This window comes from Clytia hemisphaerica, unplaced genomic scaffold, assembly GCF_902728285.1.
Source record: "Clytia hemisphaerica strain Z4C2 unplaced genomic scaffold, Clytia hemisphaerica genome assembly, whole genome shotgun sequence".
Classification (NCBI taxonomy): Eukaryota; Metazoa; Cnidaria; class Hydrozoa; order Leptothecata; family Clytiidae; genus Clytia; species Clytia hemisphaerica.
In genome coordinates this window covers 176934-197038 of record NW_027103927.1, presented here as the reverse complement: position 1 = coordinate 197038, position 20105 = coordinate 176934, and the positions used below count along the sequence as shown (strand labels likewise).

General features: G+C 35.5%; 1 protein-coding gene across 1 annotated transcript; it reads left to right on the top strand.

Annotated features, from left to right (window-relative positions):
- The first annotated feature begins 3008 nt into the window (after positions 1-3008).
- Positions 3009-8403, top strand: LOC136809726 (uncharacterized). The gene is made up of 6 exons (XM_067066273.1): positions 3009-3131; positions 5896-6097; positions 6482-6730; positions 6965-7171; positions 7375-7527; positions 8092-8403. The coding sequence occupies exons 2-6, from the start codon at positions 5896-5898 to the stop codon at positions 8190-8192; spliced, it is 912 nt and encodes a 303-aa protein (XP_066922374.1). The 5' UTR covers positions 3009-3131; the 3' UTR covers positions 8193-8403.
- The last annotated feature ends 11702 nt before the right edge of the window (positions 8404-20105 follow it).

The following is a 20105-nucleotide window of genomic DNA, read 5'->3' as shown; positions in this document are numbered from 1 at the left end:
TCAGTCAGTATTCTTAGCTCCTGAAGCTTTTGAAGGGTATCGGCTACCGTGAAACTAGATGGCATAGTCGGCGGCAGTTGCAAAGTTTCCAAAAACCGTAAGCCTTTTGAGGCAAATTCATTGCTATCAAATCTGGTCTCTTTCGCCCATAAGGAATGCTAAATGTCATCATAATAATTCCATGTGGCTGTTATGTGGTTCTTGCCATCATTTTGATCCATATAAGCTGTAATCAGGACATCGTTATGAGCCAAGAATTTCGGGGATCGATCGACCGTGTTGCTGGTGGTGGAGCGGAAGAAGTTGTGCATAAATCCAGGCTTTTCAAATTCTTTGGTACTCCTTTGAAATAAATGAGGTGTAGAAAACACTTTTGCATTGAATTTGTCCACTTTCCATGCTCCAACCTGAATAAAAAGTAAAAAGTACTGTAAGTTTGGGTCGACTCCGATGGTTTGTCGAGAAAAGTGGTCAAAATGACAAATAAATGGAATTTTTATGCTAAAAACAAAACACAAAATATAAGATATACTTACTGGATTTTTTGCCATTATAAAAACAATGTTTCCATGAAGAAAAGTGGCCTAAACCAGTCAAAAAATCCAAGAACTTTAGCAGTAAGTTTGAAAAACCCATTTCTTGGTCGCCATCTTGATTCAGTGTTTTTCTCTATCTTTTCTCCGAAATCTGCTGCCTCACCACGTGATCAAAACATTACATCACCATATATCAAAAGAAAGCTTAGAATCTCTACTTTCCGTTTCTCTTTACTTTTACGGCTAGCAAAGAAGCCAATGGGAGAAATATAGCTTAGAAGATCACTATGTCAAAAAGACGTGTATACACGTCTGCCGGAACGTATGCTCGACGTGTATACACGTCCGCCGGGCTGAAAAGGTTAATGGACCAAAATTTTCTAGACGTTTCGATCCTTAAAAGTATGCCTGGGGTCTATTAAGTTCTTCTGTATTTCGTTCAATTTTTGGTACAGACACCTTGTTAAATAAGATATGATGAAATATGTTTTCTTGTAATTTTAGAAAATAAATTTTGAAAAATAACTTTGAAAAATAATACTATTGAACATGACTTTTTTAAATAACCTCTAACTTGTCTCCTTATTTTTGTTTTATCTTCACAGACTTATCAGTCGTGATAAGAATCACGACGTTTTCAGTTAGTGCACTCCATTTTGACACGAGATTTTTGTCCTAACTTTTAACTTTTAAGCTATGATTTTATTAGAGAGCATTTTCATTCTGACTACAATATCGGTCAAAATATATTGAGACTTTTGATCAGTTCCTCGTTTTTAGCAATTTAAAGTTCGGGCGAGAAAGAAGTGGTTTTTGGGCTATTTGTTAGATTTAATCGAATATTTCAACTTAGGTAGGGTTTATAGACTTCCAGGCCATATTCTGAGCCCTATTGGACCATTCTTACTTGAACTTACGGATCCTAAGGTCCTAAGTCTCATGTTAAAACTCTACCCTTCCGACCTAAGTTAGAGCGCTTTAAAATCGATTGTGTCTATAAGATTTCGTGGGAATTTCCCTTTTTTTCTCAAATATTGTGGCCAGTATTGTACGTGGTCTGACATGATCGGAAAACTCGTAGAATAAAGAGGTCGTGGCTGGTGGAGTAGTTAGCATCGTCAGACGGTTAGCTCACCTTAGCTAGTTCTCGATCTTTTTTTTCACCTTCATCTCGTTTTCTATCCTGTCATAGAAAAGAAAAAAAGATGTGGAAAAGTTAGTTTTTCTTAAAGTAAGTAGGCTTTCGGAATCGGAAAGTGTTGTGTGTTGATTGCAGTTGTTGTATTCCAACCTGTCTGTGAATCTCACTAAAAAAATTCTCAAAAGCAAAGTTTAATCAGAATGACCAACCTAATGTTCACCACCTCTTTGCACGACGGTTCGACCACTTGAGGATTTTAAATCCAAGATGTTCTTAACTACTTGAGTTGTAAACCTGCAAATGTTCTTAACATGTCGACATGTTTTCTTTATTTTCACCGTTTTGTGAGTAATTTTTGTCCATTTTCTTTAAGAAATCAGGTATGTTTTAGAATCTTTGAAGCCTCATGATGCTATGATGCTTTACCTCTGGCGATATAACTTAAGTTTCTAGCGGAGGGAGGGACTATATTAATGTTTAGTAGTATTTTGTAGATATGTTCGTAGTGTACCCCATGAAGTGTTTATGTTTCAATAATAAAAAAAAGAAGATGAAGATGCTATGATGCTCTCATTTTTTTCTTATCAAAGCCTTGTGTTCTTATTATATAGTTTGTTCTTATAACACGACCACAGATTTCTGTGATTCTTGCAATGTCACATGACCTAGGTAGGTTTTCCTAAAGAACCGCACAGCACACTTTTCTTTAGCCAAAAAGCTCGTCATCAGCCCGATGACGACGGATTGTATCTAGTAGTAGCGGTTCCTTTGTTTTGGAGGGCTACATTTTTTAGAATCTAGCGATAGATTTTAGTTTCAATCCAGCGTTTGTGTAAAAACTACTAGTACGCGTGGGCGTTCTGGATGGGAGATAAGTGGTTTCATTTCCCATCCAGGAGCCTCGCCTCTAGCCCTTCGGGCTTGAAACTCAATGACACATACACCCAAGAATTTACTCCTAAAGAGCGCGCCCTTCAATTCATTTCAACCGCCGCCCCACCACCTGCCTTGTTAAAGTATACTCTACATGCTAAACCTTATCCATTTATTTCGCAAAATTTATGTATGGCCCTATCTACACGAAAAACTTTTTGGAATTAACTTTGTTCAGTTTCAGTGGTAAATTACCTACCACAGTTTTTAGATAATAAAATCCTTTTAATGCAAAATTATTTCAAATTTTTGATATCAAATATTTAAAACATTTTTAAAATTTGGTATCTATTTAAAATAATGAATTTTATAACTGTTAAAACAATAAAATTTTAAAAAATTTTGAGTCTGTACTTTGTATGTTTTCGAATTAAGGGCACAAAATTATTCGTACGGTCACGTGACATCTGTATAGATTTTGTGTAAAGCAAAAGCTTTCTTTCCACATCGAGCATTGGACAGTGTGTCACACTACACTCCTCGAAGTCTAACCCACATAATCTCAAGCTTAAAACTACAAAGTAAGTGCGTTCGTTAGATAGATTTTTGCCACTGATATCTTGTGTCTTTCTCTGTACGTTTTATACCCAATTTACCTATCACTCTTAATTCAGGGTTTGGTTGCAAAAAAGAGCCTACTTTTAAAGTAAGATGGTTTAAGCATGAAATATCAAACAGGTCTTATGCATTTGCGTTTCTTCAGTTTATATTCATTATGTTATTCCAGTCTCTGGCTAGATTAGTGCTGTGTAGCTACAAAGATATGATATATTATAGGCGAAGGGAAGTTAGGTATTAGTTTACCGTTACAATGAATTCATAATTCGATGCGGCAAAATTTCATTTTTCATTATTCATTATTTTACCATAAACTCTCCCACGCGAATAATCAAATGTAAACAGCAGTAGAACGTCTTCATTTTTTACTGGCGCACACTTGTATTCTTTGTTTCACATTGCATTGGGCATGCATTGCATAATTGAAAGGGTGGGTATATATTAGTTTAGTCACAGAATGTTTCAGAATCCATGCTGCAAAATTTCAATTATTTTCATTTATTTTTAACTTTGACACTCCTGTCCAATCCAGTTTGCCCAGATGGTACCGTGAATGGTCCTAAATCCGACAGCCCTGCCTAATTCCGACCCCCCAAATAAAGGTTATGAAAAAAAATTCTATGTTTATACAAACACTCCTTCTCCAAGTTGAACGAAAAACTATTGCAAGAATTCTCAAAACAAATTCAAAACATCTAACAAGATGGCTATAATGTCAAAATGTCAATAATGTAAGTTAAAAAGTGCGAGTTGTAAAAGTCTGAATGTAATTACCTTTTATTATCATTTATGATGTTTGACATATTGCAAAAAGAATTATGTTTCGTATAAGAATTATTGTTAATTATTTGGTTCAACTGGTTTACTGTATCAAATTTCTCAGTTTAGTTGACACTTTGGTATTTTCGTTGCGTCATAGCAAAAGGTTTTTTTATTTTAGTTTGTATCTTTGAAATACCACGTCGGATTTAGGCAGGGCTGTCGGATTTAGGACCACTCACGGTATTAGTCAAATAACTTTGAACAACAATTACAATTGAACCGATGGAACATGGAACAAATGCGATCCAATGATTGCTTTTCGATTGTCATAATAGTTGTTGCAAACGATATCATCCTTCAGTGATTGGGAATCTATTATTGTCCGTTACAGAGTTGGAGGCCTTCTTGGGGACACTTGTTTCCTGTGTATAGGGTTGAGAGCTAAACAATACGAGAGCGACTGTATTCACCTCATTGTAATACATAAGGGCAATATTCATGATTAATATCTGTGGTCGCATGCCCAAACCTTCCGTTAGTGTAGTAGTTGGTGGATTCCAACACACTAGCAATGTGGAGATGGATTTCTCCCAATTCATCGTCTCTGACCAGTCAGTAGACAAGAATTCACTTCCAGCTCTACCGAGTGGCAATTGAGTCATTGGGTTCCACATGGACCCGTAGCTCAATGGTAGAGCAAATGCCCGCGAATGGCATGGTTGTGAGTTCGAGTCTCGCCGGATCCGTTGGTTTTCCAACGGTTCTGGTGGATGGTCAGTAAACAATACGAGAGCGACTGTATTCACCTCATTGTAATACATAAGGGCAATATTCATGATTATCTGTAATTGGCTTCAAAAAACAACACAAAGAGTCCTTTTTTAAGTCAACCAGGGCAAAGTTTTAAGCTGTATTTTTTGACTGAATAAATATTTTTTGAATTTTTTTTCGCATTTATGACGTTCTAAGATTGAAAAATCTCTATAAAAATTAAGGTCAAGTATTATTTTATAAGAAGTTGATTTTCTTCTTCATTTTTCATCTTTACTTTTCAATTTTTTAAATCTTTACTTTTTTAATGATATTCCACTCTGGATTATCTTTTAAACGAGCACAAAACCGTTTTCTAATTAGAATTCTATCAAAAGTTACAGCCTTTTTTTGTCTCCGCTGCAAATTATATTGTGACAGACTTAAGTTGATCTGCAAGAAAACATCAAAAATTATTTTGAACTGCTTATCAACTGCTTTCTCCTTGCCATGTGAGTTTTGCCTAATCTTAAAGAACTTAAAGTTTCTTGTAAATGCCACCTCAACCTACCTCTTTGTGGCTTCTGCTTTTACAGCCCTTGAGTCTGATGCCTTAACATTTCCTTGAGGGACAAAATTAAAAACTAATTTCAATATTGAAATTAATAGGCTAAAATTTGGCAACACAGTAAAGCCATTACTCCTGAAGGCAGGAAATTATGTTGATTGTTAAGGTCAATGTTGTTAAGGTTTACTAAATATGGGGAACATCTGTATACAAATTCTATGAACGTAATCGCAAATAGCTTCTCTATTGGCAATAGAGTGTAAACAAGAACTTAAAAAGTCTGTTCTATGTTTTTAAGATTTTCAGAAAGCATAAGATAAAGATTAACCAACCTGGAAAGTTTTTTAGTTATCAATTTCTGTATTTTTGTTCTAACATACGGTAGTACTTTGTGATTCCAGTGCCGTAGCAACACATTCTTAACATCAAAGAAAGTATATATTCTTAGCTTGAATTCATTGGTTTTTGGTGTATTTTCCCAGTGATGAAGATGGTCTTAGTCATCAGTATAGGGTGTTAAATACAACGAATGATGGTTTTTATTGATTGCCACTGTTACTTACCACTGTTAGGTAAAAATCTACAAATCATTGTTTGTCTAAAATGCTTGACCACTGGATTCAATTAAAGCAATATTCCTTTTTCAGATGGCTGGACAAAGAAAACTTGGATTTGCCGAAAACTTTGCCCTCAGTGGTGCTGCCGCTGTTATCTCGAAGACTGCTGCTGCCCCTATCGAACGAATCAAGTTGTTGGTTCAAAATCAAGATGAGATGTTGAAACAAGGAAAAATCTCGGAACCATACAAAGGTGTTATCGATTGCACAGTCAAAACTTTCAGATCAGAAGGTAAAAAGTACTCTTTGTTTTTTTTTATTTCTTTTTGTGAGTGGTGGTCATTCAGGTTAAATTTTAAGGCAGAGCAGTGTTTCGAAATAACGGTCAGACATTGTCCGACCCAAAAATCATAATTTTCAAGCTAAAGCAGCCCTGATCAGACATTTTGTCCGTGTCCGACCCACTTGAAATCGTTATTTCGAGCCTTTAGGGGTCAAAAAGGGCACTTTTTGCTCCTATTTTTTTTCTCATAAAAAGTCCTTTTTCACTATTACTTTTCACAATTTCCTAAATTCAACTTGTTATTGAATTTTTTACCAACACTTTTGGTTTCTACCCATACAGCAATTTAGCAGACTCGAATCTGAGCTGTAAGTAAAACTTTTTGAATTTCAGGTATAATTCCATTCTGGAGAGGTAACTTGGCCAACTGTATCAGATACTTCCCTACACAAGCCTTGAACTTTGCCTTCAAAGACAAAATCAAAATCATGTTCAAACAAAGCAAGAATGACCCATATACAGTCAACTTTGCAAAAAATATCGCATCTGGTGGTTGTGCTGGTGCTCTTTCACTCTGCTTTGTCTACTCTTTGGATTTCGCCCGTACCAAGCTTGCTAACGATACTAAATCTGCTGGTAAAGGTAAAGAAGCATCTTTTTGTATGGGCTATTTTTGAATGTCTTTAATAAATTTTCTGAACATTTTGGTTTTCTTGTAGCTACTTCAAATTGAATTGTCCCTCCAGTACAATCAATATATTATGTATGTGCTGCTTATTTAAAGCTTATACTTATTTAAAGCTTCAACATTTTACGTTTTCTATTATGTATGTGTAAATTACAATTACTAATTATTTCGATACCTTTCTTAAATAGGTGGATCACGTGAATACAATGGTTTAGTTGATGTTTACCGAAAGACCTTGAAATCTGATGGTATTCAAGGTTTATACAGAGGTTTCGTCATTTCATGTGTTGGTATCATCGTCTACCGTGGTTGCTACTTCGGATTCTACGACAGTTTGAAACCAATGCTTCTCGGTGATGATGCATCACTCTTCCTCTCTTTCTGTTTGGGTTATGGTAAGGCTATTTTACGTTATTTTTTGTTTTGGATGAATAGAAATATCATGGTTCTTGTTTCAAACTCTGAAACTTATACATCGAATAATAAAGCCTGAAATTTTTACAGCTAGCTCAGCAGCTATTCATTGATTTTCAGATTTCATGCACGTCCACTAAAAAGTTAAATATGAACTTAAACAATTAATATTTTTTTAATGTAGGTGTTACCGTCACCTCCGGTTTGATCTCCTACCCAATTGATACCATCCGAAGACGTATGATGATGACCTCAGGACAAGCTGTCAAATACGACGGTGCCATTGACTGCACAAGACAAATCTTAGCCAATGAAGGATTCATGTCCATGATGAAAGGTATGTTGTATACTTTGTCCTACTTGCTGCCTTGCTCTCTTTCGAACCATTAATCAGCATACGAAGTTATGTTCAGTCCGTCTGTCTACTTTCGTCTAAATTATCGTCAACAACTTTAAAATACTTTGAAATAAAACTTTTTTCCCATTATCGGAAACGATAGAAAAAATTATCGCCCAGGTAATTAATTGTGGATGGACCACAAAGACCAGTAAATGACACATATTTAGACTTTAGACTCCGTCCAAACTAGAGACAAGAGCGAGGTTATGTATTCGAGATAAATCGAGGGGGACGGTATAAAGCAAAGTTGACATGGGGCCGAAATCACCGTCCACTTTGCTCGACGACGGTAAAAACACCAAGATACCGTCGTCTGTTTAGGTGAGCAAAGGCGATATAGAACCTTAGAACAACTATCGACTTTATTTTGTATCGATTTCACTTACCGCCGCCTTCGATATCCTCTGATACATAAACTCAGTAAGATTGAGGTAGAGTCGGTCATTTAAGTCAAGAAACTTTTGTTCCTAATCTCTAAATTGTTTCATTGTTAACTTTCAGGTGCTGGTGCTAACATTCTCCGTGGTGTTGCCGGAGCTGGTGTCTTGGCTGGATTCGATAAATTCAAGGAAGTTTACATGAACTACCGATTCAAAGAATAAATTATTTATTAAGCATGAAGAGATTATGCATATAGGAACTTTTTAAATTTTTAGTTTTTTAAAAAGCTTCGAGAGTGAGTGGTGTAAGAATTATTTTGTAACAAATTTTGATCATCGTCCATCAACACATCGATACACTGTCCCTACCAAAATGTAGACAACAATTTTTTAATTGTAAACGAAAAAGAGTCGTAGAAAAATTACCATGAAACTGTTTTTTAGTTTTGATATTAATTGTTTTTGTCCTTTTTGTTTCCACCTTTTTGTAAATTATGGCTTACTAGAAGAATTTAGTAGCAAAATGAAATAGTCAACAACATAACAAATTATTGTTACACAAATATAACTCGTTTTTATATTTCTTGGTCGTTTTTACCATCTTCCAAACCTTGATAAGATCTGGATTGGATGCATGCAGGTTAGGGGTTGTGACGTCTTCCAAGACGAATAAAATATGATTTAATGGTTATTTCGTCTAAATGTAGTGGGCCTCTAAGAGCATCAGCTTGGCTTGTGCAACATGAAGTCTCTAGTCGGGGAGCAGAATCCAAAAATGGCATTTTTGCTTAACCCTAAAAAAGAATGGGGTTGTTATATACCGTTGGAACGGAAATTTTATGCTGATTATGGAAACCCAGGTCTTAAAAAGTCTATCCTGGACGGTTTTGAAAACGAGGCTGGAGTTTGCACTCCTCCGTGGTGTTTTTTCGATTTTACCTGTTTTAGAAAAATGCTGACTGTCAGCAAAGTAAAGGTTTTTAGAATTTCATTTTTTTTGAAAATTGCTGCCAATAGAATTGCCTTTTAGCAAAAAATTCAAAATTTTTGAAAAAAAAATTTTTTGCACTCCTTCTTGGAGGTTTTTTTGCAAAAATCAGCGTTTTTACAAAAATATACTGCTAAAACAAGTCTGCTGGCAACTGAAATCCGGTTCAAATGTCCCCTTTTAATAATGGTTTTTGACGGAAGAACTATATCTTACCACGACAAAAAAAACCGAAAACTGCTGTCAAAAACACATTATTTTGGCTTTTTGCTCTCCTTCTTTGGTGTTTTTTTGACAAAAATCGATTTTAGCCGTTTTTAACCAAAAATTCGACTTTTACAAACTATTCCCTTAATTTTGGAAACTGAATGCCTTCGTATCTCTAAAGTTATTCTCCATTATTATGTAAATGATGAAAAAAATCAAAAGTTGATCTCCTCCGTGGATGCTTTTTGACCAAAAAGTTATGTTTTTGAACGAATTTCTGCCTAATGGTCCAGGGGAATTTCAGGCTTAATTTAGGGAACCCAAAATTTGCGTACACATGAAATTTTTTTTATTGAAATGTGTTCATTAGGTCCTTAGGAGTGAAAAACCATCGAGTGACACTTTTCACACCTTGGGCATTTTCTATAATGGTGGAAATTTCAAAATGGCGGATTTTTTTTGAAATTTTGATGTCTCTGAACATGGACATATTATATACCGTTGTAAAGAGTTTTTCATGCTGAACAACTTTTTTGCTTACAAAAAAGTCAAAAAATGTACTCAATGTGAGTAAAAGGGGACAGAAGGTGTTAAAATAATATCATCATCACCACCAAAAATTTGACATTTGCTTCAAATTATTGAAAAGAGAGTGACTACAGGACCTTGAAAACCTTGAAAAGCTTATGAAGAAACTTTAAAATAGACCAAACAACCTTGAAAAGTGTACATGATCTAAAGGAATTCCTTGAAAACCTTGAAAAAGAGCATTTTGTCTTGTGGTTCGATTTGGGTTTTCCCGAAGTCTCTTTCTATACAAGCAATATTTCCAAAGAAATTGCGTGCTTGCTTCTCTCGTTTCTCTCGTAATCTCGAGAATACTACGAAATAATCTTTTATACACACCTCGTTCAAGAGTATTGTACTACCAGTCAAAATCAAATGGGGCCCCGAGAAACCTTAAAGATACTCAATAAATGAACCGAAAACCGTGAAAAATGCCTAAAATTTGACCCTACAAAACTTAAAACCTTGCAACTAATGAGAACAATTCTGTAGACACCCCGGAAAAGGATTTTTCGAGCTGAACATTCTTTTCGCTTAATACTAAAAAGTCTGAAATTTTACTGAGTAATGTGTTATGTAGGATGTAGTGTAGAGTATAAAGTCATGCTCTGAAATACTGATTGAAAGTGGAAGAGATTCCAATGGTTTTAACTCTCTAGACCACCTTTTCTTTGTTCGCTTGACCCACAAGGGTAATCTAGTTCATTACAGATTCGCTTCATCTAGTTGGCTTACGTAGCAGGCAGCTACAAAGAAACCATCGGTGTCATCAAGCAAAACTAAATAATCGTCATTTTTATTTTTACACCCCTGTAGCATCAATAAACCGTTGAGAATTTCTTAGCAGGTGGGGAGCTTGAAGGGGCTAAGTGCTAACGGGAATGGCAAATCTCTTTTTTTATCATCGAGATGGTTTTTTAGTCCACTTTTTTCAATTGATATGAGTTCTTGGGTTATACGTTTGTGTGTTTTTACAATACCTTACATCTGTGGTACATCACATCACATCCTGTCTGTAGAACTGGCGCTTAAACCCTTTAGGTAGATCTCCTATTTGACGATGGATTAGGTTAAAAGTTAGGTTTAAAAAGGTTTGATTACCAGGTCAAACTAAGATAGGCCCCCAGCGGACCAAAAATACACGCATTCACGCAAGTTTCTCTCAAATTCATGCAAACCCGATTTTTTGGGAAATCGGGGAAATTTCCGGAAAAAATCAGGGAAATTGTCAAAGATAGGGGAAATTTGCACAAATTTGGGTGAGAAGGAAAAATTCACGCGTTCACGCAAAAAACAGGGCAGATTCACGCATTCACGGAATAAAAAATGGATTTTCACGCATTAACACAAACCGCTGGGGGCCCAACTAAGTAATCGTAAAGCTTTACAGATTTCGAAGCAAGCACATGGGCATCTATAAATCACTCGCACATTGGTTTGTTTTATTACAAGATACAGATATTACAGATATGCAACAATAGTGACATTTTCAATCATACCCAAACATTTCCTCTTTCCAAGATCTTCTTTAAACTCTTATATCTTGGATGATTGATGATTTAACTAATTTTTCAGACAGACTATTCCACTGTTTGATGCCTCGATAGTAAAGAGAGTTGCTATAGGGTCCACGATCATCATAACTTTCGAAAACTTTTACCAGTTCAGAGCTGTTTTCTCAGGTCTTATGTATTTGTTGGTTAAATTTTTTAGAAACACATGTTTTGTTGTCATAGTGATTCAAAAGTTTGAAGATCTCAACTATATCATAACGCAAGCCTATATTTCAGACTTAGGATTCCGATTCTTTGTAATCCAATCATCAATTCAATTACAGAACAAATACCATCGTTAAATCGCCTTTAAATGATACAGATGCCTTCGATAAAAGTGCGCTGGCACCTTTTCTATTAAACTGTCGCTAGACTATGTATTGAAGACTTAACTCAACCGCCACAAACATACGGTGTAATAGAGGCGTAGCCACGAGTTTTCGTTTCGGGGGGGGGCGAGATTGGAAAAATGTTCACCTTTTTTAGAGGAAATTTATGCGCCGCAGGCGTAAATTTTTGCTGTAAGCAAGTTCAAATAGCTTAACAAATGGCTTCGGAAATCTCAAAGTTAGTGAGAATAAGGTCATAAAAAGTGTAAAAAACGTAAAAAAAATTTCTAAGAAATGTCAAGCAGCTTAAAGGATGCCTTAAAAAGGTCAGATGTAGCCAGAAAAAGGTTACAAAAACTACAGACCCCTTCACATTCTATTGGGAAAACTTTGACCTTTTTGGTCAATTTTTATTTTTTTTTGGGAGAACCGCCCATCCCCCGTGGATATGCCACTGTGTTATTCCCCAAAGATCAAGAAGCAGGTACTACTTTACAGATACGATCTGGGCAATTCCGAAGATGCAGAAAAACTCTTCCACACTATCAAAGTTTCTCCTGTCATAGTTCTACATGTTAGCTCAAAAAAGATCGAATACATGGATATACTCTTGTAATGTAAAATGTAGAAGAATTCAACTGCCTTGGCAGTCACAAAGCCTCCACTGGCATGTTAATGTGAGAATCTCAAAATGATTAAGTAATTGCTACTGAATCAAACCTTCATGGCAAGATTAAATACAACCTTTTTCGTGCTACAGTCGAATCAGTGCTTTTTATGGTGCACCAACATCAGCATGAAAATACTTTTCAATGGTATATAGACATTCATCAATATAATGGAGCAAATGTCAATGCTTTGGACAGTGGTGACGTTATTTTGATACCTTCTATCACTTTTTACTCGTACATTGCACATTACTTATTAGATTTTCAAACTTTTTCGTGAGTAATGAAAAATCCTTTTCAATAATTTGAAGCAAATGTCAAATTTTTGGTGGTGATGATGACATCATGTTAACACCTTCTGTCCCCTTTTACTCACATTGAGTACATTTTTTGACTTTTTTGTAAGCAAAAAAGTTGTTCAGCATGAAAAACTCTTTACAACGGTATATAATATGTCCATGTTCAGAGACATCAAAATTTCAAAAAAAATCCGCCATTTTGAAATTTCCACCATTATGGAAAATGCCCAAGGTGTGAAAAGTGTCACTCGATGGTTTTTCACTCCTAAGGACCTAATGAACACATTTCAATAAAAAAATTTCATGTGTACGCAAATTTTGGGTTCCCTAAATTAAGCCTGAAATTCCCCTGGACCATTAGGCAGAAATTCGTTCAAAAACATAACTTTTTGGTCAAAAAGCATCCACGGAGGAGATCAACTTTTGATTTTTTTCATCATTTTACATAATGGAGAATAACTTTTAGAGATACGAAGGCATTCAGTTTCCAAAATTAAGGGAATAGTTTGTAAAAGTCGAACTTTTGGTTAAAACGGCTTAAAATCGATTTTTGTCAAAAAACACCAAACGAAGGAGAGCAAAAAGCCAAATAATTGTTTTTTGACAGCAGTTTTTCGGTTTTTTTTGTCGTGGTAAGATATAGTTCTTCCGTCAAAACCATTAAAGGGGACATTTGAACCGGATTTCAGTTGCCAGCAGACTTGTTTTAGCAGTATATTTTTGTAAAAACGCTGATTTTTGCAAAACCTCCAAGAAGGAGTGCAAAAAATGTTTTTTTCAAAAATTTTGAATTTTTTGCTAAAAGGCAATTCTATTGGTAGCAATTTTCAAAAAAAATGAAATTCTAAAAACCTTTACTTTGCTGACAGTCAGCATTTTTCTAAAACAGGTAAAATCGAAAAAACACCACGGAGGAGTGCAAACTCCAGCCTCGTTTTCAAAACCGTCCAGGATAGACTTTTTAAGACCTGGGTTTCCATAATCAGCATAAAATTTCCGTTCCAACGGTATATAACAACCCCATTCTTTTTTAGGGTTAAGCAAAAACGCTTCTAACTCGAGATATTGAATTCTGCTCCCCGACTACTCAGATTTTCTTGAAATTTTGACCAGACCTATCTGAGACACTTTTTCAACAGCATATCATACAACCCATAGTTTCAGATCAAACTAAAAGAATCAGTTATGGAGAGGGGACCCTCACTGCATGGCCATCCCAAAATCAAGGAAAACACCAAATTGGGCAATTTAAATTCAAGGTTGTATAAGGTCTTTGACAAGAAAATGCCCTCATTTCTTAAACACACAATCACTTTCGACTGTCCCGCATCGCACCCCAAACGACAATTTTTGACTGTCCCGCTTAGTATCCATATTGGAATTATGCCACACCCATCGACTGTTCCGCTTTGTACCCAGACTTTAATTAATTTAGGCGTACAAACTTTCGCGAGGACGAAAAGTTTCGAAATTTACGACATTTACTTTCGCGAATTTAACGGAAATTTTTTTTTCGCGAATCAAGACTAAAATGTCTCACTTAGTACCCAAACTACAATAAACCAGCCGAGGCTGGAAGGTCAGCCAATAGAGCTTAGCTAGATAGCTTTAATAAGTGGGTTAACAGATGTAAGAGATGTACTGAAACAGAGTAGACTAAAATGTTGAATAATGTACAAAATGTGAAACATTTGATAACTTGATTTAAAATTATTTAAAACAAGCCTGAGAGCTCCTCCAGCCCCCCCCCACAAGAAGCTCAAAGTATACTTCTCTTTAGCATTGTAGCACTGTTTCTATGACATCAAACAATTAAGCTATAGTTCATTACTACAAAATAAAAGAGAAACATAGTGTAATTAAACTTTTTGTTAATTTCATTCCAGTCAGTTATGATACATTTTTTCTGTTGGATGTAGACAATATCCATATCTGACCAAAGTGTTATACTAGAAAAAATAGAGAAAATTGCCAAAACGGAACCAAAATAAAGATATCCATCAAATAAACATAGAAACTGTACTTTTTGTTTTACTTGATAAAACTCCAATAACACTTTAAACTAACAAGCTACAAAACTTTAAGTCACAAAGCGCAAACTTCAGAAAAACACAATTTGCATCAAAAACGTAGTTCATATTTATAACATTTCAACAGGAACTGTATTTTGGTAGACTTGGCCAAATTAAAGAAACCATTTGTCAGTTGTCTGCAAGGCCAATGAGGTACGTAAAAACTGACTGCTATTCAGTCAAAGCAAAAATTTGGCAAGGTCAGAAAAACATAATTTGCGTCCAGAACTGTTGAATAAATTGTTTAGTTTTTTAATTATTGAAAGTCAGGCAGGTCCAAAAATGTGACTGATCATTGTCCTACTTTGCACTTGAAGCAAAATCACAAAATCTTGAAAAACACAATTTGCATCCAGTCTGAGTAAATAGATTTTGTAGTTTAGTACCGTCAAGTTACACAACATGCACACAACCATCTTGAAGACTTTGCTGGTCGCAAATGATAATTGAAAGCAAAACTTAAAATTCATAACTACGCGGGGAAGCTCATTTTTCCCCTGTTTTGCTTTAAACTCGCTTTTGATTGGTCTATGAATTTGGGCGATCGATTTACCGCCTTGATGGAATAAACACACAACCATAATAAATAAATTCAACAGGGCAGCGGTGTAGCAATTAATTTCAACTGGGAGTCCTCTCTTATGTGCCAAGCACTGGCAGTGTTTTTTAAACTTTAAAACAATGTTAAATGAAGACCAGATTGATCTGTTTGTTATGGCTGTGCAAGTTGTGACAAGAGTGTAACTTGACGGTATAATTCATTAAATTCTAGAAACCATTTGTCATAACTTTCTGCAGCCCGCTTTCTGCAAGTCTGACAAGAGATATGTATAAACTGTTATCGCCATTCATTCCATTCCATCGTTCAGTCAAAACGTACGCCAAGGTTAGAAAAGGTTAGAAAAACATAATCTGCGTCCGGAACTGCGTGAAAAATAGTTTGATCAATTTAAACAAGAACTGTATATATTAATATTAATATAAATGATCATATTCCAAAGACCATTTGTCATAATTTTGCAAGTCCAATAATAGGAGATGTGACGTCATCATTTGGTTCCCGTAATCTGGCCGACCCTGATTACGGTCAACAAGTAGAGTTGGAGAGTCGGAAAGCTTTTCCGCTGGTTTGCTGGATTTCCACTGTCGACCTCTGCACGTTCTGTGTTTAAAAGTTTTCAAATCGAAGTAGAGAGCCGCATGCTAATACACCCCTGTCTCAGTGCCCCGGTGGCCTGATTTCAGTACATGATTTTTTTCAGTACATGGTTTCAGTACATGATTTTTTCCTACGTCACTGCAGCAATCAAATTTTTATTGCACTCATTTGTGAATTGAGATATAAATTGAATAAAGACAGCGACAATAAAAAACAGTTATTGAATTCCCAAGCCATTTAGGATGATTACAAATGAGTGCAATAAAAATTTGATTACTGCAGTGACGTAGGAAAAAATCATGTACTGAAACCATGTACTGAAAAAAATCATGTACTGAAATCAGGCCACCGGGGCACTGAGACAGGGGTGTGCTAATGGAGAGTAAACCAAAAACCATTATCCACGGTTTCTCAATTTTAAAATTCGGATCAGTCCACACGGATTCCCTTTCAACAAGATGTAGCTGCTTTTTAACAGAAAAATAATTTCGAATGACCGAACGACTCCCACTTTTTAAAGTAGAAATGACGGGAACCAAACAATTTTTTGCGATTCGCCTTATCAAACAACAAATCAAACACGTCCAAGTCCAAAAAAGCACGATTGCATCCAGTCTTTATCAAATTTATACAGTAGCTGTACTTTTGTAAACTTTATCAAATTCCAATAACATTATAACACCATCAATCCGCCTAGAGGCAAACAAGAAAAATATGTTTTTATTGCAAAAACTATTAAAAAGCAGCAATAAAAAGTATCAGAAAATTCAACACGAACGGCTATAAACCTTCAAAAGATGTAGAAAAAGAATCCCCTTGATGAAAATCATGTGTTTGATTTGCCGAGTTAAAAAAATAAATGACAGAAGTTGAAGCTTGCAACAGATTTACACTGGAAATACTTTGGTACAACACTGACTTATCACATCTGACTTATCGCTTGAGCCGCCATCTTGAAAAACCATGATCTGTAAAAACAACGCACGCTAAAAGTACCCAAAAACTTAACCCGATCGGAAGAAAGTTTAGAAATCAAAGTGAGATCGGAAAATCGGATTTTTTTTTTGCCGTCTTATGGAACTGGAAGTGGAAGAAAATTTTACCTATTTGAATGCTCAGCTTAGGCTGACCAATTACACCATACCCTTTCACTGTCCCGATTCACACCCAAACTAGAATTACACCAAAACCCATCTACTGTCCGACTTCGCACCCAAAGTGTTTGTAAAATGAATATAGAAATATAAAGAAGAAAATGCAAAATCATGCGAATAACTTTGGGTAAAATAAACTTTGTTTCAATCTTTATTCTGATAAAAAGAACTTCAAGTCAAACCACAATTGTGTGCCATTTCAACAATAGGACAAACAAAAACAAATTTGTGAGACCAAATTCTTTCAATAAATCTGAAACTAAATCTTCAATCGAGAGAGGTAGTAGGGGGGAATTTGTAAAATCATTCGACTTTTTTAGTCAATGCACTTGTTATACATTTTTGGAAAGCTAATAAATAGGGGAATCATTTTTCGGACATTTTGGTGTGTTTTTCGGACAAATATGATAGTCTCAGGCAAAAATCATAGGGTCAAAATTTAATGAGAATTTTATCTTGAGAAAAGGAAAATTTCTTGTATATTTTTGGAAAGCTCTCAAAAAAATTAAGATTAGAGATATATTGCAAGTATAGGTGATTTCTGTACCTAACTCTAAAGATATTGAGCTTTAAAAAGTGCAAAAAATGGACAAAAATAGCTGTTTCTGGCTGAAAAACACTATTTTTAAGGGTCAATATCTTGAGAGACCTATACTTGAAACTGTCGCAATATATCTCTAATCTTAACTTTTTGAGAGCTTTCCAAAAATATACAACAAGTTTCTCTTTTCTCAAGATAAAATTTCATTAAATTTTGAGCCCATGATTTTTGCCTGAGACCGTCATATTTGTCCAAAAAACACACCAAAGTGTCTGAAAAAAAAATGGCACCCATATTATTTTGATTCCCCTATCCCTTAGCTGTCCAAAAATGTATAAACAAGTGCTTTAACTAGAAAGTTGAACGACCTAAAAAACCGAACAAATTTACCCCTACTAAGGCTCGAAATAATCACCCGAAATATCACTATAATTAACACCCTTTTGAACGTGTTGGAATTGACTTTCGTCAGTTTGACAAGCCATCGCCCATAGTGTTATCGTTATCGGGCCACAGATATCTGTAAAGCCCGAAGGGCTAAATAGGCAACTTTAAGCTTTCTCCAGCAAAAAAAAGTGAAGCAAAAATTTGACTTTTTAAATTTCCTGCCGATGGATAGGATCTAGCATTTTAATTTTTTTCGGAGCGCGAGATCAAAAAAAGTAGGCGGCAAACGCTATTTCACATCTCTCAAACCGGTGAAATTGCATATTTTAGTCACGTGACTTTGGTAGGAAATCCTTCCAAACCTAAGCTTCACTTTTCGATAAAAGCCGCAAATCTAGCCCTCCGGGCTTTACAGATCTGTGTATCGGGCTAGCTTGAGTTGAAGATGGTTTTTGCAGACCTATCGTCACAACTGAATAATTTTGATCGTATGTTCTTTTGAGATGCTAGTTGGTTGTTATGGTTACCAAATTTGTTGCCACAAATGAATGTAAAAACGTCTGGATGAGATATTCTTTGCCGACTCTTAAATAATATCCCTTGCATTAACCTTCTTCGAACTTCTTCATGGGTGGATACGAGGGTGGATATTGCAACTCCTGCATAAGCATGTAACCAACCATGTATTTTCGTAGAAGACCAGATGTTCGAGGTTTCTTTTTGCAGAGAATATTCTTAAATATTCTTAAATCGGAATTTTTCTATAATTTTTATATTTTTGATTTCTTTACCCAATGGAACTATTTAGCGGGGGCGCCAAAAAGGAAATATAACAATTTTGTTAACCCAGGTTATGCAGTGCACATTGAAACGTGAAAAGGCAATTGTTTATTACGAAAATGGCGTCCTTCCACTAGAATTCTTAAATATTGATTTTTCTTATCACATCTAACTTTCGAAACTTAAAATATTTCCAATGAACAGTCGATGCTTAGACCGATTGACTAAGAAAAAGAGTAAACTTTTTTAGCGTAATTTTGACCACGTGATGTAAATCGATAACAAAATTACCGTTTAAGGGGGGGGTTCAAGGTTTACGGTGACACGGTGTCGGCCTTTTTTCTGTCCGGTATTTCGGTATTTCAAGAAAAAAAGTACGGTATTCCGGTATTTGAAATGCTGCCGGTGACGGTAAACTGCCTAAAAATGCTTTCGTATTTCGGTATTTACTCGTAAAGCTTTGGTATTTCGGTAACTTTAAAATCTCTCCAAACTATTTTCTTCATAAAGATACTTCCAAAAATCGCCTGCGGCACCAAACTTTCTTAAAGTTTAGAAAACTACACCCATGTTTTCTAAAACGATCAGTTTTGACACAGTATGTATATACCACTTTAGCTCCCAAACAGTAGCAAAACAGTAGTCAGTCTAGTGGCAACTTTTTTGTGGTTATAGTCCATGCACTATCCTTTAAATAATGACTTTTTACAAAAAAGTGCTACCGATAAGGTAGCACTTACAAATGTCTTTTTTCTTTATTAGGGTAGAATTTGATCTGGCTTCACTCGCTTTATTTTATTAAAAAGTTTCCCAATCTTGGTCAAGCACCATGCTATTGCCCTTTTCTCAAAGGAAAGTGATGGGATAGGTACTGCCTAATTCTGAAATTAGAACTAAAGAAGTACTTAGTTACAATAGTAAAACCATTCTAAAACATAGTGCTTTTAGCCAAATAAGAAAGGGTTAAAATTGAAATTTTCTTCGGTCGGCACAAACCAAGGTTGCACTTTGTCAGTAATTAAACGTCACTTCTTCTATGCTATTTGCACTTGAAAATTAGATCGCTCGTCTGATATACTGAGCTAATGACAGTGGAAAATTAAGTTTTCAACAGGGTATCCCTTAAATTTTTGGTGACGGTATTTGGAGTTAATTGTGTCCAGTATTCCGATATTTCGGGAAAAAATTACCGATATTTCGGTATTCAGTACCTCTTGAAACCGTTAAAGCCAATAGCGAAATTATGTCACTTCGATTCCTGGCGCTACGGCGAGTGACGACGTCACGAAAGCACGATCTAAAGGTGACATTGAGCTTTCGAGCAAGTGCGATGTTGTTTTTGCCGTCTGTGTTTTTTTAGTTTCTAGTGTTAGTGCTAGGGTTTGTTCTTTCTGCATGGTACCTTAAAAATCCTAGACATTTCCCTGTTTC